Source organism: Sorex araneus, chromosome 8 (genome assembly GCF_027595985.1).
Source record: "Sorex araneus isolate mSorAra2 chromosome 8, mSorAra2.pri, whole genome shotgun sequence".
Taxonomy (NCBI): domain Eukaryota; kingdom Metazoa; phylum Chordata; class Mammalia; order Eulipotyphla; family Soricidae; genus Sorex; species Sorex araneus.
Window position 1 is genome coordinate 9,363,966 of NC_073309.1, and position 25,393 is coordinate 9,389,358.

Sequence of the window (25,393 nt, forward strand, 5' to 3'; positions counted from 1 at the left end):
CGGGCGGGGCGGGTCGCGCTGGCGCTCCGGCCCCTCCGCAGCCCCGGCTTGTCCCGGAGCCGCCCGCGCCGCCCTGCCGCTCGGTTCCGCTCCTGTCTCCTAGCGCCACAAAGCCCACGTGTCCCCCGCGCATGCCGCGCCTTCGCGGACCCCAGTCTCTCCCGAACCTTCCGCCCCGGCTCGCGGGACCCGGGGGCACTGGCCCTAGTGGGCGGGGCCGAGCTCCGCTGTCAGGGTCTCTAGGTTTCCCCAGGCGTTGGGGTCACCAACCCGACTCCCCGCGGAGACAGTTGCGGCGTCTGATCCCGGGCCAGGTTCACGAGGAGCAGGGTCGTGCGTGTCCCTGCTCGCGGGAATGCGGGCCAGGAGGGCGGTGAGCTCATTTCCTAGTCCCACACCTCCTCCGGGCATCCTCGCCTTCTCGCTCTCTCAAGGCTTTCCTGTTCTGCCTCTCACTCCGGCTTCCTGCAGAATGCCTTCGCCTGCCTCTGGCGTGACTTGGACGAGTTGGGAATGCTGTCGGGAGAGAGAGGATGGGACCTGATCTGTAAGGATCCAGCTCGGGGTAGGGCGTCTGCCCCGCACGCGCCCTACCCGGATTCGACCTCCAGCATCGCATACGGTCCCCAACCCCCCACTCCAGCCTGGCCTGGCCAGGAGTGATCCCTGAGCATCACCGGGGGTGGCCCGGTAAACAAATAAAGGAAAAAAGGAAAAAGTAAGATCCAGCTTGTCCCCAGCACTGAACACCCGGGGAGCAGCCCTCAAGTACAGAGCCGGGAGAGTTCCCCAGCACTGCTGGAGAGGCCCCCAAAACATAACAAAACCCAACAACCACAAAAAGACCCAGCTTGGAGTCCCAGCTGTGCCACTGACTAGCCTGGTGATTTGGGGTAAGTCATTTACTTCCTTATTCTGAACCTCTGCTACCTAAAGTGTAAAGTGGACGATGATGTGATAATTTCTGGTCTCTCTTCTTTGGGAGAGGTGTGCTGAATATCTAAAATTAATATTTGAAAGTATTATATATGGATATTTGTGATTACTAGCCTCAAGAGAATGCTGATCTGTGCATCTCAAGTAACAAGTCTTGGTACTTGCATAAAGCACTCTTGCAAAATGCCCTTTCCACAAATCTCTAATGAGATATTATTGTATGCATGTGTGTTTAATGCGATAAGCTATCCTGAAGGGTCCTAGTCCTTCTTAATCCCAAAGCAAATATCATATTCATTCATTTGTTAATTATTTATTGTGATTGGACTATTTAGATAAGATTTATTGTTTAAAATCAAGGAAACAAATTTGCATTTAAAACACCAGACACTGTTTAGGGATTGTTCCAGGCCCTGTGCTGGCTGGTCACCCCTGGTGGTGCTGAAGAGACTTTATGGTTCCAGGTCAGACTCAGCCTCCCTGGGGCTGGAGAGATAGTACAGCCAATAGGGCGCTTGCCTTGCGTGCAGTTGACCCAGGTTTTGTTTTTATGTTTTTGCTTTTTGGGTCATATCAGCAATGTTCAGGGGCTACTCCTGGATCTGCACTCAGGAATTTCTCCTGGCGGTGCTCAGGGGACCATATGGGATGCTGAGGATCGACCCCGGTCAGCTGTGTGTACAAGGCAAACACCCTACCCACTGTGCTATCGCTTGGGCCCCTAACTGACCCAGGTTTGATCCCCAGGACCACATATGGTCTCCCGGGGCTGCCAGGAGTGATCCCTGAGTGCAGAGCCAGGAGTGCCCCGCCAAAACTACCCCCACCCCTCCCCCCCAGAAAAAAACCAGCATCCCACATGCAAAGCATGCAGTCAGCTCAGTGAGTTTTTTCTCTGGCCCTCATTTAAAAATGTTAACTTTCTGATACTCAGAAAATGATCTCTTCTCATCCAATCAGCACGCTCTTAGTTTTGTGTAAGAACACCAGCAGGAAGGCTAGAGACACAGAGAGGTTAGGGCATCCGTCTTGCAAATGTCTAGCCTCAATTCAATCCCTGGAACCACAGATGGTCCACTGAGCACATCCAGGTATGGCCCAAGAACTGCCCCCCAAATGCCAGCAGGAATCAACAAAAATCTACTTCTATATTTAATGGGTAATTCTTGGTGAGTCTGGATTGAGATATACCCATACGGCTTAATGATGCCACTAGTTGACATAATTGACATTTCCTCATGGAAGTACCAGCAGGGAAGGTGTGAGAAGCAGCATCCAAGCTTCATCATTGAGCTATTGGGTAAAGTTGAGCCGCTGGCTCCATTTCACTGAGTTGCAAATAAAATGGGATTATAGTAATGCTATTCTCACAACCCTCTTGTGCTCTAGAATTGCCTCTGAGGCGTTGTAGTCTACTTGTACTCAGTGGAGAGAAATATTAAATTTGGAATTTATTGATCTTCCTCTGCTGTCACCAAAACTCGTTATGCCTTTTTTGTGTTTTATCTTGTTTTTGTGCCACACCTGGTGGTGTTCAGGGGCTACTCCCAGCTCCTATTGGTGCTTGGGGTGCCATGTGATACTGGGGCTCTAACCCCTGCTCCTGCAGCAAAGCCGGTGCTCCAGACCTTTGAGCTATTTCTCTGGCTCCTAAACTTCTTCTGATGTTAGGATTGGGAGTGTGGCTCAGAGGTAAAGCATAAGACTCGCTATGTGAGACCTGGGTTCCATTCTTATTACCACAGAAATACATTCATGCATAAATAATAAAGATCTTATCTTCTTGCTTATAACTGAACTGGGATTGGCTCTGTGGAAGGTAAGAACCTTACCTGCTATACTGTCTTTCTGGCCTTGATCTTACATTCTTTGGCCTGAAAACTGTCTGAGACTTTCCCCTTTCTAAATGTTAGTGCTTAAAAATGTAAAACAAACCACTTACTCCCTGCCCATCATCTTTCCTTTCTTTCCTACACAATTTGGAGTTCTTTTCCTGTTGTAGGAGTCCGCAACTTTCTTTGATTAAAAAGTCAAATATAAACATTTTAGGGTCAATGTCAGGTCTTGTCTTTTATTCTTCATTCCTTCTTTGGGTTTTGCTTCACTTTTCATAATTTGCTGAAGGGGATGTACAAAACAGATAGGCCTGACTGATTTTTCCTTGTAGGCCTACTAGAGACTCTTTATCTATTAGGTTCAAACACTGTATCACCATTAGTTAGAATCATATACACACAATAGAGTTACTGGTTAACTCATCAAAGAAATATTCATTTTTCTGTGAACAACGAAACAGGATTTTCAACTAAAACAGCATGAGTCACTCTGTTGTTCTGGATTAGTTTAGCCTCCAGATGAAACTGTTCTGTTCTGCCAGAGAGTAGAGGTACTGTTATGAATGACTGGCTGGTTCTGGTACAATTCACAGTTGACATGTTATAGGACTAAATAAAATTATACAGAGCAGAGAACGTGGGTGGTGATTGCTAAACTCAAGTAACTGCTTAGTCAGCAATATTTTTCTTTATCCCTTCTTGAATCAAGTCATTTTTAGCAAAGATATGGGCTCATTTATCTTTACTGTGGGGTTTGAACAAGTTGCAATAATGTTATCTATATACACTATAGTAATGAGGGCCTGGGGAAATTGAAACTTCAAACATTGGTGGCGGCGTAAATGGATACTTCCCATCTGCAGGCTGATTTGGCAATATCTATTCGCATTAAAAATATGCCTACTCTCTGACCCAGTTCTTCTGCTTCTGGGAATTTACCCCATAAGTACAATCCATGAGAACAAACATCTAGTAACACACTGTTTTTAGGATCTATTGGAAATAACCTAAATGTACATTAGTGGAGCAGTGCTTAGAAAAGTGTTGCACATCTCAACAGTGGACTATTGTGCAGTCCCTAACAGCCACTGTTTGCTGCTCGGGGCATGGGGGTCACTCCAGGTCGTTCTCAGTGGACCATCCAGTGCCAAGGCTTGAACACAGGCCTCCTGTATGCAAAGCATGAAATCAGCCCTTTGAGCTCTCTCTGGTTCTGAATGAGAATTGTTGATAACTATGTATATGGCGCAGTCTCCAAGTATGCATCTTAAAGCAACTCACTGAATAACATGTACGTTTATGCTACTGTATTTTAAAAGGCAGAGAAGTACATATATAGATTTTGTAGATAACATCGATGAAAGAGTTTTGATAGCATTACATATCCATTCGATGTTTTAATTTATTTTGTTTGTTTTTGGGCTACATCTGGTGATGCTTGGGGGTTACCCAGGAATTACTCCAACACTCCTCAAGTGACCAAATAGGGTGCCTGGGATCAAACCAGGTTTGCAAGGCAAGAGCCCTTCCCACTGTACTATCTCTCCAATCCCCTAGATGTTTCCTAGTTCTAAGAGATTTTCATAACCATCCTATTAAATCTTTATTACAACTGTATTAATGTAGTGATATTAGTTCCATTTTATTTATTTCTGGGTGGGCACATCAGCTATGCTCAGGAAGTATTACTGCCCCTGTGCACCGGGATGATCCCTGACAGTATTCAGGGAACCATATATGGTGGATTCGAACCATGATCTGCTGCATGAAGTGCAAGTACCTTAATCCCTGTACTATATCTCTAGCCTCTATTATTTCCATTTCATAGAGGGAAAAACTGAGGCACAGGAAGACTAAGTAACATGCTTTAACTCACAAGAATCTGGTGACGATACTTGTTCTCTTTTAAAAGCCCATGTCTGATTTTTTTTTGGTTTTGTATTTGGGTCACACCTGGCGATGCACAGGGGTTACTCCTGGCTCTTCACTCAGGAATTACCCCTGGTGGTGCTCAGGGGACCATATGGGATGTTGGGATTAGAACCCGGGTCAGCCGCATGCAAGGCAAACGCCCTACCCTCTGTGCCATCACTCCAGCCCCAGCCCATGTCTGATTTACCGTGTTCATGCACGGTCTTAAATTGTATTTATTTACTTCTTTAGTTAATGGAACTAGGGATCAAATGGACTGGAGCCATAGCATAGAGGGTAGGGCGTTTGCCTTGTACGCGGCTGACCCGGTTTGATTCCCTCTTGGAGAGCCCGGCAAGCTACCAAGAGTATCCTGCCCGCAGGGCAGAGCCTGGCAAGCTGCCCGTGGCATATTCGATATGCCAAAAACAGTAACTAGTCTCACAATGGAGACGTTACTGGTGCCCGCTTGAGCAAATTGATGAACAATGGGATGACAGTGCTACAGGGATCAAATCCAGGGTTTTGCACATATGAGGCATGCACTGGGTGGTGCTCAGCAGCTTCTCCGAACTCTGTACTCAGGGGTTAGTCCTGGTGGTGCTCAGGGGATCATTTGTTGAGCTGGAGATTGAACTTGGGTCGGCGGCATGCAAAGCAAACACACCTTACCCACTGCGTCAGTTCTCCAGCTCTGCTTCCATTCTTTTCTCTTTTTCTTCTGGTCTGCACTCCTTCCCCCCACCCTTCCGTGTTGGTGGTGTTACTCTGACCTGGTTTTGCAAACACGGCTGTGGTGCTTTCACATTTTTATTTGCAGTGCTCACTGAGCTTTGCGCTCCTTTAGTTGAGGTGCTTGTATACATACCTGGCAGGGATTGCACTTTCTGGTCATAGCGCTCCTACAGCTTTTAAGCTGCAGTGCTCATCAAGGTGTGCACCCCACTTTGCTTTGTGCTTCACACACCTGGCTCCAGTGTGGCTTAGAAAATGCTTGTGGTGCCAGGAGTACAGACAGAGCTGCCAGCATTCTCTCAGCCCCAGGAGACCTGAGTTCTCACTCATGCCCTTATGCCTGAAAACAGGTACCCTGCCCTGGTCACCCTAAGGCCCAGGCTTTTCCTTTGGGTCCTTGCTGCAGTCGTTTAATACTGACTAAAAAACTTTGAAAAATACTTAAAAGCATAGGGGGGAGAAAGTGTGATGATGCCATTCAATGAAACCATTATCAAGGTTTTTGCTGTCAGTTTTCCCCTCCGGACAGTATGTGTCCCTTCTCTTTGCAGTATACTTTTCTTCTTTGATATGTGTGTGGGGTTATCTGAGGATGCTGAGGGGCTACTCCTGGCTGCGTTTCAGGGTTTGCTCCTGGATGTGCTCCACGGGTCATGCAGCTTGCGGAGCCCCGTGCATGCACTCTGTGCTCCAGCATCTTCAGCTATTTCCTGGAGCCCTGCAACACATATTTCTTAACATTTGAAAAAAAAGAACAGAGTCAGATTTGGAAGACAATGGATAGAGTGTTTGCTTTGCACGTGGGAACCCTGGATTGAATCTCCTTCTGGCTCCCCTCACTAGCATCTCTGGGGGAAGGCTCCCCCACCTTGCCCTCCCCAGTACCACAGGATGTGGCTCGAAAAACCAGAAATGGAAAAAAGAACAGATGCCTTAAACAGCTCATCACCACTTTTTGTAGTTGTTAGAATAATGTTATAAAAATAATTAGTGGGGCTGGAGCAATAGCACAGCGGGTAGGGCATTTGCTTTGCATGCAGCCGACCCGGGTTCGATTCCCAGCATTCCATATGGTCCCCTGAGCACCGCCAGGAGTAATTCCCGAGTTCAAAGCCAGGAAGTAACCCCTGTGCATTGCTGGGTGTGACCCAAAAAGAAAAAAAAATTAGCATTATGGCAGGAAATCATTATTAGCAACGGTGTTGAGACTGATGGAATCACCACTCGTGTGTGCCCAGGTAAATAAGTTCAATGCCACTGTCATGTTTGACAAAATATTTTCCCTAATTGACTCAGAAATGCCTTTTAGATGGGGCCAGAAGGTAATACAGCAGGTAGGGGGCTTGCCTTGCCTCCATCTGACTCACATTAGATCCCTGACATCACTTATGGTCCCCCAAGCCCAGTCAAGAATGATCCCTGAAGGGGAAAGCCTTAAGCACTGCTGGGTGTGGCTCAAGCATTAAATGAAAAACAAAACAAAAACGCCTTTTAGAGTTGGTTCGGATCACTATCTGCTTCACATTCAGATGCTGGATCTCTAAGGCTATTTAAATGCCATCAGTTCTGTGTTCACTTTATATTTTAAAAGATTTTCTTATTGCAGGATGTACTCAATCTATATAGGCAAGCTCTGACTGGAAAAAAGGACAAAACAAATCGACACAGAGCTAAGAGCTAATACTGTACATTTGGAGGCTTTGGAACCTGGTTTTAATTAGAAACACTGCAAGTGGCTATAAAGATAGTATTTCTAAATTCGAACAAACCTCAGATGGCAAGACGCAGTTCCCTTCTTGTCACAAGACCATCACATCACAGTTCAAAAAACCACATTTCTGATCACAGTAGAATACAGCTTCTACAGTGGGGGGCAGGGTGGCCTCTTTTTGGAAGCTCAGAAAGCCCCTTGTTAACGCTAAGCCCCGACAGAAAGATTTTCAGGTTAAAAACAAAGATTAGCAAAGCGGGGGGTGTTATTCTGGAAGAACGTGGTGCGGAGGAAATATATTACTGAATTAAATAGAGTACAGACTAGTACTAATTGAAAGAGTAGTCTGACTTGTTTAAAAACCGGCAAGGCCAGAGCGGTTGTACAGGGGCAGGGCGCTTGCCTTGCACGCAGCAGACCAGGGTTCGATCCCCGATCCCCGCATCCCGTATGTCCCAGCCCACTAGGAGTGAGCCTTTGAATGCAGAGCCGGGAGTAAAGCCTGAGCACCGCCAGGTGTGGCCCAGAAACAAAAGGAAAGAAAGCGGGTCGCGGGGGGTCTGAGAGCGTTGGTGGAGAGACGGGGGCTGCGGGGAAAACAGTGGTATCGATACACCTAAGTAAACCACGCAAGATGGCACCAAGGGGAGAGTGAAGGGTCGGATAAAGGCATAAGGTTGGACCGAGAGAAGGTTGATCGAAACCTGCTCGGTCACTCCTCCCGGAAGAAACCTACTCTCGGCGGAGTGACCCCGGGGCCAGCGCGGCCCGGCGGGGCGCCGCAGCCAATCCCAGGCCTGGGCAGGGCGGCACCACAGCCGGTTTCCCCGCGACTGGACAGAAAACCGGGCTCACCGCCACGGTCCCCAAGACCGGACAGGACCACACCCCCGGCAGGTGACTCAGGGCGTGACGTCGCAAGGCACGCCCCGTGCCTCCGCCGCGGGAAGTAGTTCCCGGACGCGCTGGTTCCGAAGGGAGCCGGGTGACGGCGCTCAGAGGCTCCCTGGAGCTTTAGTCCCGGGAGCGGCGGGCGCGCAGCCAATCCCGGGGCAGGGGGGCGTGGCTCTCCCGCCTCCCCCCGCGGATCCCTCCGCCCGCCGTGTCTGTGCTGAGGCTGGCGGGGCCGCCATTTTGGATGCTGAGATTTTTCTGGTTCCGGAGACGTGTCTGCCGTTTTTCACTCCTGGATTCCGTCAGGTGAGCGCGGCGTCCTCCGCGTCAAGGGTCTGCGCCTTCCTCCGCGCGCCGGGCTCGGGACTTCTCAGCCCCAGCTCCGGCTCCGGGCGTCGCGGCGCCCGGTGGGGGCATCAGAAAGCGAAAGGCCGGCGCCGGTGGTGGCGGCGGCGGGGTCCGGCCGGAGCGCGGCGCCCGGGCACGGGAGACGCCCAGCTCGGCGGCGGGGCTCGTGCTCCGGGCGCGGACCCCCGGGACCCCCGCGCCCTTCCCCGGGCGGCGGAGGTGGGGGCGCCCCTCGCGCCGCTCCGCGCGCGGGCCGGCCTCTTCCGGTTCTGCTTCTGTGTCTTTGTTGCTGTTGTTACTGTTTGGGGCTGGGGGGCCGCCCCCCGCGGTGTCGGGGCTCTAACCAGGTTGACCGTTAACTGTCTGCCCAGGCATTCATTTTTAAAACGATCAGTATTATTATTATTATTATTATTATTATTATTATTATTATTATTTTTAAATACGAACATTTCAGCAGACCAGAAGTCACGGGTGTGATGAATCCTCTCGTCATCCAGGTACAACGACTAGTCGAGGACCAGACGGGCTTCATGTGTGGCCCCTTGCGTGTGTGTTTGGTGTGATAAGAGCATATTCACGGAGCCCCCGCCGCCTTTTGGAATCCCGTGCCTGCAGCATCGTCCCGAGCAGGGCGGCTCGCCGAGACCCTTTTATTAGAGTAAGAGGGTTTAGGAGCCCGAAGGGTTCGTTTACCTTTCATTTTGCTTTTTTTTTTTTTTTTGTAATGTGGAGACGGCCCCCCCAGCGGTTTGGGGGAGTACTGGAACCCTGGGCATGCCAGGCCTGTGCCCCGGCCTTTTATCTGCCAACCCAGAATTACAGTAGAAAGACACCCAGTTTAGGTCTGTCTTTTGCCCCTTTCAAGTAATGTTTTTAGTTTAGTCCAAATTATTTCAGACTTCCGTCTTTTTTTTTTTTTTTGCCTCTAACTTCTGAATGTCCAGAATCCTCATCTCCAGTCCACTTAATGTAAATTCTCACAGTATCACTGTCACTGTCACCCTGGTGTTCGTCGAGTTACTCGCGCGGGCACCAGTAACGTCTGTATTCCTCCCAACTCTGAGATTTTAGCAGCCTCTCCTTACTCATCTTTCCCAACTATTGGAGGCTCTTCCAGGGTCAGGGGGATGAGACCTGTGGGGGGTGGGGTGTGTGTGTGTGTGCACTGTGTGTGTATATGTGTGTGTGTGTGTGCGCGCGCACAGAAGACCCGCACTCAATCCCTGGCACCCTATATGTGTGTTTGCTCCTTTGAGACCTATTTTCACTTTCTAATGGATCTAATGGATCTTTATTAAGTTTCTTTTTAAATTTGTATTTATTTTTTACATATATTTTATTTTCATTAAAACTGCAATTTACAAAGCTGCTCAGTAGTACTAATGTAAGTTCTCAGTATAATGTAAATTCTCATTTCTTTAAAATGGTCAGAGGGCCGGAGCCCCCTGGCGCACCCTAAACAGCTCTAGGTCAGAATAGTAATAATACAGTACTAATAAACTGCAAAGTTCCTCTCTAGCTCCCCACGCTTGCCGTACATGTCCGAAGCCCTGTTTTCAACCACTGGCACTATTAAATAAATACTCTGATTTAAATGTGGCCTATTCTGAGTTTGAAATATGGCTAAGGAGTCGGGGGGGTAGGGGGGAGAGCTCAGAGGGCCAGCGTCCTTGTTCCACCCCTCACGGGGACTTTGCCTGAGCAGTGAGTACCACCCATCTCCACCCACAAACCCAATCCTCCCCCCTCTCATATTTAACATTACTGTAAGGAATGTGACTCAAGGGGAGGAAACCCCAATTTCTGTCCTTCGCACTGCTTGGCCCCAAGCTCTGTTGGACATAGCTCTGGGTAGCCTTTAGCTCTAACCTGACCTTTAGGCCTCTGGCTCAGCAGAGCTTTGCATGGTGTGGCCACTAGTGAAATGTATGTGAATAGTAGTCTGCTGAAATGCTTTCAAGTGCAGGAGTGCTGATACCCGTGCTAATCATCTGACATTCCATCAATGTCAGAAGGTTAGGAAATGAATAAAAATTACTTTTTTCTTTCTTGGGCCACATCCAGTGATGTTCAGGGGCCACTCCTGGTGGGACTTGGGGGATCTTGTGGGGTAGCAGGTCAAAACCAGGTTGACCCCGTGCAAAGCTGGCAGCCTGCCTGCTGTACTCTCTCTAGTCCTGAGTACTTTGGAACTATAGACCTTTAGTAGTTTAGTATTTCTGTTGCTGTTTTTAGCTACTTTAAGTAGAGTTTTTAGGATCAAGAGCCCCTTCTACAAAATGTGTCATCAGGCAGCTTTATCAGAGTATTTCCACAAGCCTGTTGGTATAGCTGCCTAGACACCTCAGGTTCTGTAGCGGAGCATGGTAGTGTCCTGTAGTTCATAGTTGATGCATGCAGCTGTGCAGTGTAGTCTTGTACTCCAGGTGGTCCTGAGGGGAGTAGTGTCTTCTGTCCCCTCAAGTAGTGTAATAGGCTCAGTCCACCCTTTACAGCTCCCCTTCTTCATAATGGAGGGATTGTCTAGCTCTAAAGTGATACAAGGACTCTAGACGAGTTTTACCAGTGTTCAAGTGAAGGATGAAGAACTAAAAGGGCACATGAACCTGCTATTATGCCATGATGGTCTTCACTAATAAAGTTACACATCTATATGTAAATGGATGTAGAATGCTGAGAATAAATTGCAGTCACCAGCTCATAATCCTTTTATGGGGTTTATACTTCAAGCATACAGTTACTTTTATGCCATGCCCCGTTATATTGTGAGTTCCTTCAAATGCTTAGGTCAAGTTTTACTTAAATGCCTTTTGTCTAGGGTGGGGAGCACCTAATAGAACAGTAATTGAAAGACTAGCACTTAGTATTTGATAGAATAACACTAAGCAAGTGTAGGTGAGAGTGCCAGTAAAGCTGTTGAGTCACCACATGATCTTAGAATAATAACCTCTGAGTCATGAAAAAAAATGTATTCATTCATTTGTTTTTGGTTGTGGCTATATCTGGTGGGGGCTACTCCTGGCAGTATACTCAATGATCACCACTGGCAGTACATGGGACCGTTCCATGCCAAGGCTTGAACCCATGCCTCCTGCATGCTAAGCATGTGCACAGCCTGTTGAGCTAACTCACCAACCCTGTGATTAAAATTTTATTGTTTTGTTTATGGACCACATCCCTGTGATACTGAGGGCTTACTTCTGGCTCTGCGCTCGGGAGTCAATCCTAGTGGTGCTCAGGGACTATGTGGGATGATATATGGGATATATATGGGAGATAAAACGTAGGTCGACCGCCTGCTAGGCAAGCACCTTAAGCACTGTGCCATCTCTCCAGCCACAGCCATGAATAGATTTTTCACCTAGATAATGAACTGTATTTATAGGTAATATATATATATATATATATACATTCACACATAAACATGTTATAAGCGTGTATATGTATAAAATGAAATATTAATCAGAATTTTACTTTTATACCTAAAATATTCCTAGTCATGCAAAATTCACTTTATCATAGTTCACTTTGGAAAGGAAACACAAGTTTCAGTCCCTCAGTGATAATTTCACTGATGTGTCTGTTAGATTAGTGTTATATCTAATGATTTATTTCATATATGGTAATCAGGATTTTTTTTTTGTTGTTATTTTCCAAAATGGTCGGTTTTTGGTGACAAGGAATCTAAAACCTAGATTTTTGTTTGTTTGTTTTTCTTTTGGGGTCACACTTGGCGACAAGGAATCTAAAATCTAGATTTTTGTTCGTTTGTTTTTCTTTTTGGGTCACACTTGGCGATGCACAGGGGTTACTCCTGGCTCTGCACTCAGGAATTAGTCCTGGCGGTACTCAAGGGACCATGTGGGATGCTGGGAATCGAACCTGGGTCGGCTGCGTGCAAGGCAAACACCCTACCCGCTGTGCTATCACTTCAGCCCCCTATAACCTAGTTTTAATGTTTTTATTTTTGATTTTTGTGGTACTGGGTTTTGGATCTAGGGCTTTTTTCATACATGCGTGGCAAAACATCCTGCTGTCGAACTGCATCCCTGATGGAATCTTCAAAACAACAAAACAGTTTGCTAAATTATTTTCTTTTTCTTAAATTTAAAACTAATTCAAACTAGGAACGTTAATGGTATTCATAAGGAAAATACCATTATCATTATCACAGCAAGCACCTACTCTACTGTACTATTAATTCAGCCTCAGAAAATATTTTCAGTTAAAATTTCTATCATAGGGCACACTAAATGAGTAACAGCTTTCAAAGAAGTACCAAGAAATGTGTTAGGGGCCAGAGAGGTAGTACAGGGGTTAAAGCAGTTGCCTTGCACACAGCTGATCCTGGCTTGACCCCCAGCACCAAATTGGTCCCCTGGGCTTGGATGGCTAGGACTAAGCTCTGAGCACCTCTGGTGCGCTCCAGACCCAATCCAAACAGATAAAACTCCAGGGCAACTCGGAAATAGCACAACCCCACAGTAGTGTTTACCTTAAACAAGTTGTTGGGATTATATGTAGGTGAACTCCTCCCGTGAGGTCTGAGCAGGTGAACTAAAGATGCTAATGCAGGGGGAGCTGCAGGTCACGGCATCTTACCGTAACTGGAAACAGGAGCTGTCCAACGAACAGCTAATCTTTAGATGATGAACAAAGGCCTTTCCCTTTGAGTATGAAATGGGACTTGAATTTAACAAAATTACTAATTTTTCAGTTCTCACAAACTCCTCTTCCCCTTGTTGTTCCGAGGGGCAGGGATCACGCATGTGCTCACAGCTGCTGGGCTCTGCTCTACAGCAGGCACTTCCAGCCTCTGAGCAGCCCCTGGCCTCTCCTCTCCAAGGTCTGCTTACTATAGATGTCGTACCCCTTTGCAAGGAATATTCCATTCTATTTTTTTATAGTTTAATCTTACTATATTTTGGACTTGTGGTACAGCTATACATTAAAAACACCATCAGAAAATGTTTTGGCATTTAGTTGTTAAATAATATGAAGAGCCATCTGTTCTTTTTTCCTATACATTGTTTCTGTATGTAAGATGTGGGTACTTGTCATTCATTTCTTACTTTATTTTAAATTCCAAGTTTTCTTCTGCATTTCCCTCTTGTTGTGGGCCACACCTGGTGGTGCTTGGGGTACCGTGCAGTGCTAGGGACTAATTGGGTGCTCCTGAAGACACAGCATCTGTTCCAGACCTTCGAACTGTCTCCTGCATCTGTGTCCCTGCGTGCATGATAACATCCACCCTCATTTCCATGAGCGTCAGGAATGTTTCCGTGAGGGTTAGAACAAAAATACCACACCCAGCTTCAAAGACACTGGGTGTGGTTTTTTGTTCTTTACTTTTTTTTTTTTTTTTTTTAGCTTTTAAATTTAAAATGGTGCTCAGTGTTTCCTCCTGACTCTGTGCTCAGAGATCACTCCTGGTGGAGCTCAGGGGATCATATGGGGAGCGGGGATTGAACCCAGATCAGCCGTCTGCAAGGCGCGCACCCTCCCTGTGTACTGTGTCTCCAGCTGCAACTTTGAGGTCTTTTTCAGGTAGTTTGTATAGCTCTGTCCCGATCCCTCACTATGGACCAGTGCGTCTATCTCCACTTTTTGTCAGGTTCTCCGCAAGGGCCTGGCCAGTGCCTGAGGAGGGGCTGTGACCAGAGACTTGTCAGGCGTCTGTGAGGGAGGAGTCTGCTCAGGAGTGCTGGGCGCCAGCTGTAGCTCCAAGGTCAAGCGTGCCTGTGTTGACCAGGGGATTCACAGCGGCAAGTGCTTGGGCCCTGCTCGTCATTGGCCCAGCAGCAACTGGGGACTGAGGCAGGTCCCAGGCACTCGGGAGTCGAATTCAAGGAGGTCTGGCCAGTGCCCCAGGCTCTGGAGCTGGCAGTGGCAGGGATCTGAGGCTAGACATCCGTCCCAGTGAGTGACAGTGTATCCCCCGTGGCTGACAAGGCCATGCCTAGGCCCACCTTGCAAGGGCGCCCAGTGACCGAGGGGCCCTCCTGCTAACTGATGATGCTTTAGGTCAATATAGTGCTTTGTGTGTGTGGAAGTGTGGCCTGTTACTTGCCGGCCAGGGAGTGATTCCTGTCTAGAGCCAGTATTTTGGGGAGGGAAGGAACAGCCGAGCAGTGCTCAGGAGGCTTGGGGGCTGTTCCTGGTGATGTTCATCCTAGTGTGAGTCTGATGCTTCTTGTCCTGAGAATGTGATGTTGCTCGGGCCCAGGGACATTGGGGACCAACAGAGCCGGGTGGTCCTAGGGATTACGCTTGGGGCCTCACAAGATGCACGGCGTCCGCTGAAGCCCTTGGAGCTATTACCCTGCCCCTACCCTATAGTTTTTAACCAGTATGGTTAGTGAAAGATACAATTGTCGTCTTGGAGTACAGGTGTTTGCCTACCCAGTAGAAATCTTTCCTCATTTGCAGCTTCTTGCCCCTGGTGGGTTTCTTTTCTCAGTGAGGCCATCTCTCAAGGGTCCTCTCCCTTTTTCCCTTGCAGCGTTGTAAGGGTTTCCTCAACAGGCTTCTGGCTTCCTTTGTGTATTAATGGAATTAAAATTGGAGTGTGGTACATCTATACAATGGAATACTATGCAGCTGTTAGAAAAAAGGAGGTCAAGAATTTTGTAGTCAAGTGGATGGGCATGAAAAGTTTCATGCTGAGTGAAATGAGTCAGAAAGAGAGAGACAGACATAGAAAGATTGCACTCATCTATGGTATATAGAATAACAGAGTGGGAGACTAACACCCAAGAACTGTAGAAATAAGTACCAGGAGGTTGACTCCATGGCTTCGAGGCTGGCCTCACGTTCCGGGGAAAGGTCAACTCAGAGAAGCGATCACCAACTACATTGTAGTCGAAGGCCATGTGGGGGAAGGGAGTTGCGGGCTGAATGAGGGCTAGAGACTGAGCACAGCGGCCACTCAACACCTTTATTGCAAACCACAACAGCTAATTAGAGAGAGAAAACAGAAGGGAATGCCTTGCCACAGTGGCAGGGTGGGGTGGGGGGGAGATGGGATTGGGGAGGGTGGGAGGGACACTGGGTTTACGGGTGGTGGAGAATGGGCACTGGTGAAGGGATGGGTTCCAAACTTTGTATGAGGGAAGTATAAGCACAAAAGTGTATAAATCTGTAACTGTACCCTCACGGTGATTCTCTAATTAAAAATAAATAAATTTAAAAAAAAAATAAAAAAAAAATAAAATTGGGGTGTAGGGGCTGGAGTGATAACACAGTAGGTAGGGCGTTTGCCTTGCACGCGGCCGACCCAGCTTCGATTCCCAGCATCCCATATGGTCCCCCGAGCACCGCCAGGACTAATTCCTGAGTGCAGGAGCTAGGTGTAACTAACTCCTGTGCATCGCTGGGTATGACCCAAAAAGAAAAAAAAAATTGGAATGTAGATTTGCTCTGGTTGTGGGAAGAGGTTCATAAACACCAATTCTCTGCATTTGGTCTCCTGGCCCTCTCCTTCTTTTGCACTTTGGAACTATTGTTTTTCATCATTTCTAATGTGAAATCCACAGCCACTATCAGTAGTTCTGTGTTTAGATTTTCAAGGAACTGCCTAATTTTACATAGTAATTGACTATGTTATAGTCTCACCTGCAGTGTACGTGGGTACCAACCTGGCTGACACTTATTTTTATGTCCTATGCTTGATAATGGCCATCCTAATGGGTGAGAGGTAATAACCTCATCGTGACTTGACTTGTAATTCTCTAATTTTTTTTTTTTTTTTTGCTTTTTGGGTCACACCCAGTGATGCTCAGGGGTTACTCCTGGCTTTGCACTCAGGAATTAGTCCTGGCGGTGCTTGGGGGACCATATGGGATGCTGGGGATCGAACCCGGGTCGGCCGCGTGCAAGGCAAACGCCCTACCCGCTGTGCTATCGCTCCGGCCCCTCTCTAATTATTAATGATAGCATATTTTCAAATGCTTGTTGGTTATTTTGTATATTTAGAGAATTCTATTCAAGTTGCTGAGAGAATAAAGTTGTAAATTCTTATAAAAATTAAAATTATGATGATGGATATTAACTAGGTTTAACCATGGTAATTATTTCAAAAATATATAAAAATAGGAAATTATTATGTTCTATATCTGAAACCATCAATAATATGTTCACCTCAGTTAAAAAATATGGCTCAAGAGAAATCTTGATATTGTTATGCTATTATTATTTTTTTTTATCTGTGGGAGAGTGCTCCCAGGCAGTGCTCAGGCCATTCCCAGTGATACTCACCCAACTGGATCAGGCTAGTCACTGCTTTTGGAAGGAAGTGCCTTTAAAGTGGGGTCTGGGGACCTCCAGAACTGCACCAGCAGTATATGGGAGGAACCATATGGCGTTGGGAGATCAAACTGGGCTTAACCACATGTAAGGCAAGTGCCTAACCCCTGTCCAGTCTCTCTAGCCTCCATCTTTGAGGAGTTAAGCAAGTGGCCGAAGGAAGTCAGAACCCCTTAATATGAATTTCAGGACACTGTTTATCACTTTGTGGTACTTATTATGAAGAAATGCTTGTTTGCTTTTTTGTATTTTAGTTACAGATGTGATTTTTTTTTTCCCTGAGTAGATGAGGACAGTAACTATTTTACTTCGATAATTCATCTTCAGTCTTTATTTCAGTATAAAAGCTAGTCAAAAACCACTTGAAGGTTAAAAATATATATTAGGGGACCTGGAGCAATAGCACAGTGGGTAGGGCGTTTGCCTTGCACGCGGCCGACCCGGGTTCGGTTCCCAGCATCCCATATGGTCCCCTGAGCACCGCCAGGAGTGATTCCTGAGTGCAGAACCAGGAGTAACCCCTGTGCATCGCCAGGTGTGACCCCAAAACCAAAAGAAAAAAAATACATATTAGGCTACAGTTTTAGTACTGACAATGTAGTGTTTGATTCAACTTGTTGACTTGGCTGCAGGGAGATAGCCCTGCTCTGCCTGCATGTTCCAATCTGGACGCTTCCTGGTCCCCCGGAGGCAGCCCCCAGCACGGAGCTCGGCTTTAGACCTCAGCCGTGGGCATTCCCTTAAGTTTTCAGAATGCATTTCCTTCCCCCCACCCCCACTTTTTTATTGAATCACTGAGATAGACAAAAGCTTGAAATGATTAGATTTCAGTCATACAGTATTCCAGCACCCATTCCCCCACCAGTGTACACTTCACAGCACCAGCATCCCCCGTTCCCTCCCATCAGCCTCCACCCCCTGCCTACCTCTAGGGCAGGAGCTTTTCTTCTCTCTTCCTCCCTTCCTTCCTTCCTCCCTCCCTTTTTGGGCATTGTGGTTTGTAATATTGATACCGAAAAGCATCTGATATCTTAAAAAATTGCTAGATTGCTCAGGGGGGTTAAGATTATGATAACAATCATATGTTGTGAATTGTATGTAGTGCCATAATTCAGCTGTACTGAGCTTGTGATTCTTTTTTTTTTTTTTTGCGATTTTGGGTCACACCCAGCGGTGCTCAGTGGTACTCCTGGCTCTGCACTCAGGAATTACTCCTGGCGGTGCTATATGGGATGCCGGGGGTCAAACCCGGGTCAGCCTCGTGCAAGGCAAACGACCTACCTGCTGGACTATCGCGCCGGCCCCTGAGCTTGTGATTCTTAGAAAGAAAATTTGTTGTTCCTAGTGCGGGAGCAATATTACAGTGCGTAGGGTGCTTGCCTTACACATAGATGACCTGGGTTCTATCGCCAGCATGCCATATGGCCCTCTGAGCACCATGCCAGGATTAATTCTTGAACACAGAGCTAGGAGTAAACCTTACGCATTACTGAGTGTGGCTCCCAAAACAAAGAAAAATTATAGTTTTAAAATTTAAATTTAAAATTTATAGTCCAAAGTACTTTGGACTTTGCATGTACCATTTTCTCCACCTCATGTAGTAATACCCTCTTTTGGGGGGCGGGGGCGGCAGACCGTACTCAGCAGTGCCCAGGGATCTTAGCAGGGCTTGGGGGATCCATATGTGGTGCTGGGGATTACCCCTGGGTTGGCTCCATGCGAGGTAAGTGATGTACCTGCTGTTCTATCATTCTGGTGCCATCATACCCTCTTTTTACCTTACAAACAAGCTTATTTATTTTTTTGACCTCAGCTCAGGCCTTTTCTCCTTCTAGAAGGCACTTGCAGCCTTCTGGACCCAATGATTGTTTTGTTGAGGGTGGGGACGGGGTGCTGTCTGTTCATTGTAGTGTGTTCGGCATCCTTGGCTTTTTACCCATCAGATAACAGTTCTTACAATCATGACAAGCAGAAATGTCTCTGGGCGTTGTGAAATACCCTTTTGGGGGCAAAAGTCACTTCCATTGAGAACCACTCTAGAGTTGTCCTTGCCAAACTGTATTGTAGTCCCTAGTGTTTCTTAGATCTGTGTTCCGGAGAAGGTTGTTCAGTTGAGGGCAAGGGCAACTGGGCCCTAGTGTTTCAGTGTCAGGCTAATGTAAGAGATAATGTGTAAACAATTGGGGCTGGAGAGATAGATAGCACAGCGGGTAGGGCGTTTGCCTTGCGCTCGGCTGACCCGGGTTCAAATCCCAGCATCCCATATGGTCCCCTGAGCACAGCCAGGGGTAATTCCTGAGTACAAAGCCAGGAGTAACCCCTGTGCATCGCCAGGTGTGACCCAAAAAGCAAAAAAAAAAAAAAAAAAAAAAATGTGTAAACAATTTGTTGTGGGTTGAATATAACTCAAATGCTTCATGACTTACATATAAGTTCCTTTATAACTTAGACTGGGATTAATTATTAAATGTAGAGGAAAGGTTTGTGTAGATAATTTCACAAAAGGAAAAATACATTTGATGCTTTGTATTAATTTATTTTTTTTTTGCTTTTTTTGGGTCACACCTGGCGATGCACAGGGGTTACTCCTGGCTTTGCACTCAGGAATTACTCCTGGCGTTGCTCAGGGGACCATATGGGATGCTGGGATTCGAACCCGGGTCGGCCGCGTGCAAGGCAAACGCCCTACCCGCTGTGCTATCACTCCAGCCCCATTTGTATTAATTTTTTATGCCCAAGCAGACATATAGTGTTCTTTCTCACTTTGAATATTTTTAGATTATCTTTTAATTACTTTGTTAGACCTAGATTATGTGTTTATTTAATTTTTGTGCTGGGGGCTTAAAGCCAGAACCTCATACAAGCAAGGCATATTGCTCTACCACTGGAATACATCCTGACTCCATTACTTCATACATTACATACTTTTGGGAGGGAGGGGCAGTACCCAGCGGTGCTCAGGGCTTATTGCTGGCTGTACACTCAAGTTCACTGCTGGTGGGCTCAGAAGACCGCATGTGGTGCTGGGGTTTGAACACGATCAGCCACATACAAGGGCTCCAACTGTCCATTATGTATTTAGAAGTTTGTCTGGAATTAACCAAAAGATTGTTTTGCCTTGAAACTATGCAGTTGTCAGTGCACAAGATATAACCTAAGGTTTTGTTGATTGTGATCCTGTTGCACAATTGAAATTTTGGTAAATAAATTTTTTGTTGTTGATGATCTTTCAGAATAGATTTTATTTCCTTGAACTTTTTGCCCTGGGTATGTAGGAAGATAATTTTTAGTTATTTTTCTGTGATTCTACTCTTTTCTGAAGGCTGGCACTTGATTTGAGTTGTTAAGGTAAGGATACCTTTTAGTTTGGTTCTAAATTTGATACTTGAATTCTCACCACTACCCAATTTTTTTTTTCTTTTTGGGTCACACCCAGCGATGCTCAGGGGTTACTCCTGGCGGTGCTCAGGGATCATATGGGATGCTGGGAATCGAACCCGGGTCAGCCGCGTGCAAGGCAAATGCCCTATGTGCTATTACTATCGCTTCAGCCCCCCAAATGTTTGTTTTTTTTTTTTAATAATTACAAGACCTCCTTGTCCCTTTGGGTATTTTGTCTCTCCTCTTCTCCACCTGTTCCCCCACTGCTGCCGCTGTGATGAGTGGATAACACATATCTGTGGTGCTCATACACTTGGTCCAATGCTCACAAAGGGTTGAACGTTACTATTGTTTTTTAAATTTAAATCACTGAGCTAGACCATTACAAAGCTGTTTTTGATTGGGTTTCAGTCATACAATGATCCAACACCCATCCCTCCACCAGTGTATATTTCACACTACCAATGTACCCCATTTCCCTCCCACTATCCCCCGTTAATCCCCCTTCTTCGATTTGTTTCTATGGCAGGTACTTCTTTCTCTCTCCTTTTGTAACGTTATAGGTTGCAGTATAGGTACTAAGAGGTCATTGTGTTTGTTCAGGATATTCAGTGTTTTTATCAGGAAGGTAAGTCTGGAGTACCTTTTAAAAAAAAACTGGGTGACAGCTTTGGGGTGTGAACATGACTACTGAAGCTTCTGGAAGTACAGGAAGGTGGGGGGAGTAGTCTGTCCTGACACCCAAAAAATCTGGAGATTTCAGTCACAAAACCCACATACCTGAATTTTCAGCAGATTATATCTCGGGAGGTCCATCCTGAGATGGTGAAGTCCAGCCAGGGGCATGGCTGTAATTTTGGATTGTGGAAGCAAGGAGTTGCTGGGGGCTCTGCTTGGGTGGGAACCAGGCTAACCCACCCCCCTCCTATTTACCCTTATATGTTCAGCCTTGCACTGGTCCAAGATTAACTGCAACTTTTGATCTCTTTCGAGATTGATTTATGGTTCTCTGAAACAAGGCTGGTAGAACTTACCTGATGGAACTGAAGTTGGTTTGTGAGGGTGACTGCATGTGATTCCAGGAGTATTGGGAATTGGGGGAAAGTTGCCCATCCTGACTCAGTGAACACCTGGAGATTTCAGTTACAAAAACTGCATACCTGAATTTTCAACTGTTTGATATCTCGGTGAGGTCCATCCTGAGACAGTGGAGTCTGGCCAGAGGCATGGTGGTGATTTTTGGATTGAGGGATCAAGTGGTTGCCAGGGGCTCTGCTTGTGCAGGCACCAGGCTGACCCTCTCCCCCCTTCTCCCCCGTCCCCGTCCCATTTACCCTGGTCTGTTCAGCCTTGCGAGGGTCTGAGAGTTTGCTCTCTTTAGAGATTTCTTTATGGGTCTCTGAAGCAAGGCCAATAGATAAGCTTGTATAGCTGAGCCAGAGGTGGTTCGTGGGCGTGGCTTGGGTCCAGGTTGACCTACTGGTGGCACCATACCCCAGAGAGTTGCACCTTAGATGCATGCTTGTGTGCTTACTTGCTGGGCTCACATGCACAGTGCTTGGACATCTTTTCAGCTTGGTACTCGCTGTATGGCCTGTGATAATCCACAGACTAGGGGTTCTAGATGGCAGAGCTGACAGGTGAAATAGCTGAGCCAACAGGATCATGCGGACATGCACCAGGGATTGAGCACTCGTCCTTGTGCTTCTAACGAGGCATTTTAGCCACTGAGACATCTCTCAGCCCCCTTTAGTCATCACACTTTTAGAGCACAACATACTCATTTTATCTGTCACTGTGCTCTTCAAACTTTGCGTATTACATAGTGAATCTGATCACACCTATCATTGCCATTGCTGGCCCCATCTGAGCTCTTTCATCTCGTGTCTGGACTATAGAAATAACGTCCTTAGTCCTTCCGCTCTCGTGGTTATCCCTCCTCGGTTCTCTACATGACAGCCAGAAATGTGAATCAGATGTCACTTGCCCGCTTGACTCTGATTTATAGTTTCAGCTAATCCACCTTGTAACTGCTCTTCATCTCTGAACTAATTTTAACTTGAAAATAGTCCTGGTGCTTTTTGTCTTTCCCCAGGAGGATTAGCACAGCATGCTGGGCTCTGGATTTAAAGCTGAACGTCTACGAGTCAATTTGAGATTAGTCATAAATCGCCTTAAACTGCTGGAGAAAAAAAAAAGTGAGTAATGCGTGATTGCCTTGTTTTCTTTCCTAAAATACATCACTGGGTTCTGGAAGCCCCAACTCTTTCAGAGTAGTACTCTAAAGTTTTGGGGCTCTCTTGTCCCTTAAGCTTTGAATGTATTTCTTCTATCCTTTGTGGCTAGTTGGACTGAATGAATCACTATGGCAGGGAAAGGAACATACTTAATCGCTATGGGATAGATGATGTGCATACTAAGGTGGAAATTTCTGGCTTCACAAATTGTATGTTAGGTGATAGTGGATTAGACTTTCTGAGGGCTGAGCTGGGTATAGTAGCAGTAGTAGAAATACCCACTTCTTCCTGTTGTCGGGACGTCTGCCTGCAGGCCAGGGCCGAGTGTGTTGCCTGCTCCTGTGTGACTGGTGGGATTTGTGCTTTAGCTGAATTGGCCCAGAAAGCACGGAAGGAAATTGCTGATTATCTTGCTGCTGGGAAAGATGAACGAGCTCGGATCCGAGTGGAGCACATTATCCGGGAGGACTATCTGGTGGAGGCCATGGAGATCCTGGAGCTGTACTGTGATCTGCTGCTGGCTCGGTTTGGCCTCATTCAGTCTATGAAGTAAGAGTTTTCTCTCTCTTTAAGTAGGGGCACACAGTGGTGTTTAGCCCGGTTGAGGCCCTGATGATTTGGTGCTGGGAGCAATCAGGACCACATTGAGGGGTAGGTGGTTATTTAGGGGGTGTCAGTGGTTACATGGTTCTGGGGATCAAACTCAAGGCCTTGTACATGCTAGGTATGTACTCTGCCACCTGAACCATCTCATTTGTTTCCCTGTTTTTGGTTTGGTCCTCAGGGTTTAAGTTCTGCTTAGGGATCACTTCTGGTGGTGCTTTGGGGACTGTATGGGATGCCAGGGATCAAATCCCAGGTCTTCAGCAAGCAAGACAAAAACCTTTCCCGGCGTATTGTCACACCTGTTTTGTCTTTTAAAAGCGTCTTTGAGGTAGAATTATATTTTTTATTATTATATATTTTTTTCATTTTGGGTCACACCTGGCGATGCACAGGGGTTACTCTGGCTCATGTGCTCAGGAATTACTCCTGGCAGTGCTCGGGGGACCATATGGGATGCTGGGAATCGAACCTGGGTCGGCCTCATGTAAGGCAAACACTCTACCCGCTGTGTTATTGCTTCAGCCCCAGAATTATATTTTTAAAACTGCATATTTAATGTGTAGGGTGTCTGCCTTGCATGCAGCCGACCTGGGTTCCCTTCTTCCGCCCCTCTCGGAGAGCCCAGCAAGCTACTGAGAGTATCTCGCCCGCATGCCAGAGCCTGGCAAGCTACCCGTGGTGTATTCGATATGCCAAAAACAGTAACAAGGTAACAAGTCTCACAATGGAGATGTTACTGGTGCCCGCTTGAGCAAATAGAAGAGCAATTGGATGATAGTAACAGTGACATGTTTATTGTAAGCCAGTGGTAAGTTTGAGATACACTTACACCTTTATACCAACTGCCACAATCAAGATAACACCTATCACCTCCAAAATTTTTCTTTGTGTCCTCACTGCAGACCCCCTTTTTGGTAAGAAAACAACAGTTTTAAGCTCAACCCATTATTGTTAACTGTAAGCATAGTGTTAACACACCGTTAGAGCTTAATTTATTCATTGCATAGCTCTATTTATAGGGTTTTTTGGAGGGGGACAAGGTGCATTGTTCCCTGAAGGCTACTCCGTCCTCTGTTCAGGGGACCATGTGTTATAGGGGATCAAAGCCAGGCCTCCCATGTACAAAGCATGAACTCGGTCCTTTGAGCTCTTTCCGTGATACTCTCACAGCTTGCTTTAATGAAGTAAGAGTTTTGGAGATCACCTCTGGACTTGAGAGTGGAGTCCTTGATCTTTTCCTGCTTACCCAAGCTACCGTTTGCTTAGTGACCTGAGACTAATGTAGATAATTACTGAAAATAGAAAATCTGAAAAATCAAGAGATCTAGAGGATTATTTATTTTTTATTTCTTTCTTTTTGGTGGGGGCTTCCTCTAGTGCCGGAGAGCCACCGGCAACTCTTGTGGTCTTCAGAGGCCACGTGGTGCCGGGCCTGTGCTCCGGGCCTGTGGGCGCTTTCTCTGGAAGAGGCTTTTCGGACTCTGGGACCTTGGACTTGGCATGCGGAGAACCCCCGAAAGGAAAGTAAGCGTAGAATTAGTGAGATTCGTGAGTTGGTTTTAGAGACTAGTAGGAGATACAGTGTGATAGGGCTTTACTGACTTGTTCGTTTAAAGACTGTTCCATTCTCCCTTCGCCCTTGACTAGGGAGCTGGATACCGGGCTGGCGGAATCTGTGTCTACGTTGATCTGGGCTGCTCCTCGGCTCCAGTCAGAAGTGGCCGAGTTGAAAATCGTGAGTACAACCAGTTACAGTGATGCCTGTAGCTTGTTGTTAGGTTGTTTTACACATTTCAGCTTATTTGACCATGTATGTTGTGTTGCTTTTAAAATTAGCCTTAAAACTTTGTTTTTTCCTCTTTTTCAGTCTGTTAATCAAAGAATATAGGGTTTGAGGAATATAAGTTTGAGAACTCACTTTAAGCAGCAAAGTTTTGTGTTTTCTCTCAGGTGTCTTAAATTATTTTTTATTGTAAGTACATACAGAAGATTTTTGCATATCTAATGATAGTAAAATTAAAATAGCATTTATTTGAGGTTACAGGTGTTTTGTTTATTCATTCCACAATGTTTTCTTTTCTGCGTGACTGTTAGGAGCTAGATTGGTACTGGGGTACAGTGGGGGACCAAGTGCCACGTCTTGCTTCCTTCAGTGCCTCACATGACCCTTCCCGGGCCTTAGACTGGAGACTCCCTGATTTCATTCGGACTCTGGCCATATTTTCTACAAGAGGTCTTTATAGATGCTCTTTTCTTTTTCTGGAATGCTCCTCTTTCCTCATAATTCCTTATCTTTTTTTTCTACCTGATAAGTCATTACTTTCTTCTAGAAACCTTACCTGACTTTTCTGATCAGATCTGTCTGGAGAGTTACAAGCTGTTGATGGTGGTATTCATCACAGCTGTGTTTGTACCTTTATGAGATTGAAGTATGACTTTTCCCAGAAACTTGAAAACACTGTTTAAGGGTAGGAACAATGACTGTTCGCATT

The 25,393-nt window shown here is 46.4% G+C and overlaps 1 protein-coding gene across 3 annotated transcripts in view; it reads left to right on the forward strand.

The window, feature by feature from the left end:
- The first annotated feature begins 250 nt into the window (after nt 1-250).
- The window catches only part of IST1 (IST1 factor associated with ESCRT-III), a 33,085-nt gene continuing 7,942 nt past the window's right edge, over nt 251-25,393 (forward strand). The window contains exons 1-5 of one of the 3 annotated variants that reach the window (XM_055145102.1): nt 251-373; nt 472-893; nt 22,154-22,256; nt 22,664-22,844; nt 24,549-24,636. In XM_055145102.1, the coding sequence (XP_055001077.1) occupies nt 22,169-22,256; nt 22,664-22,844; nt 24,549-24,636 (357 nt within the window). In that variant the 5' untranslated portion in view covers nt 251-373; nt 472-893; nt 22,154-22,168. Of the gene's footprint in view, nt 374-471; nt 894-8,176; nt 8,329-22,153; nt 22,257-22,663; nt 22,845-24,548; nt 24,637-25,393 lie in introns of those variants that run through there. The other 2 variants (XM_004600553.3, XM_004600551.3) reach the window with 2 other exon arrangements.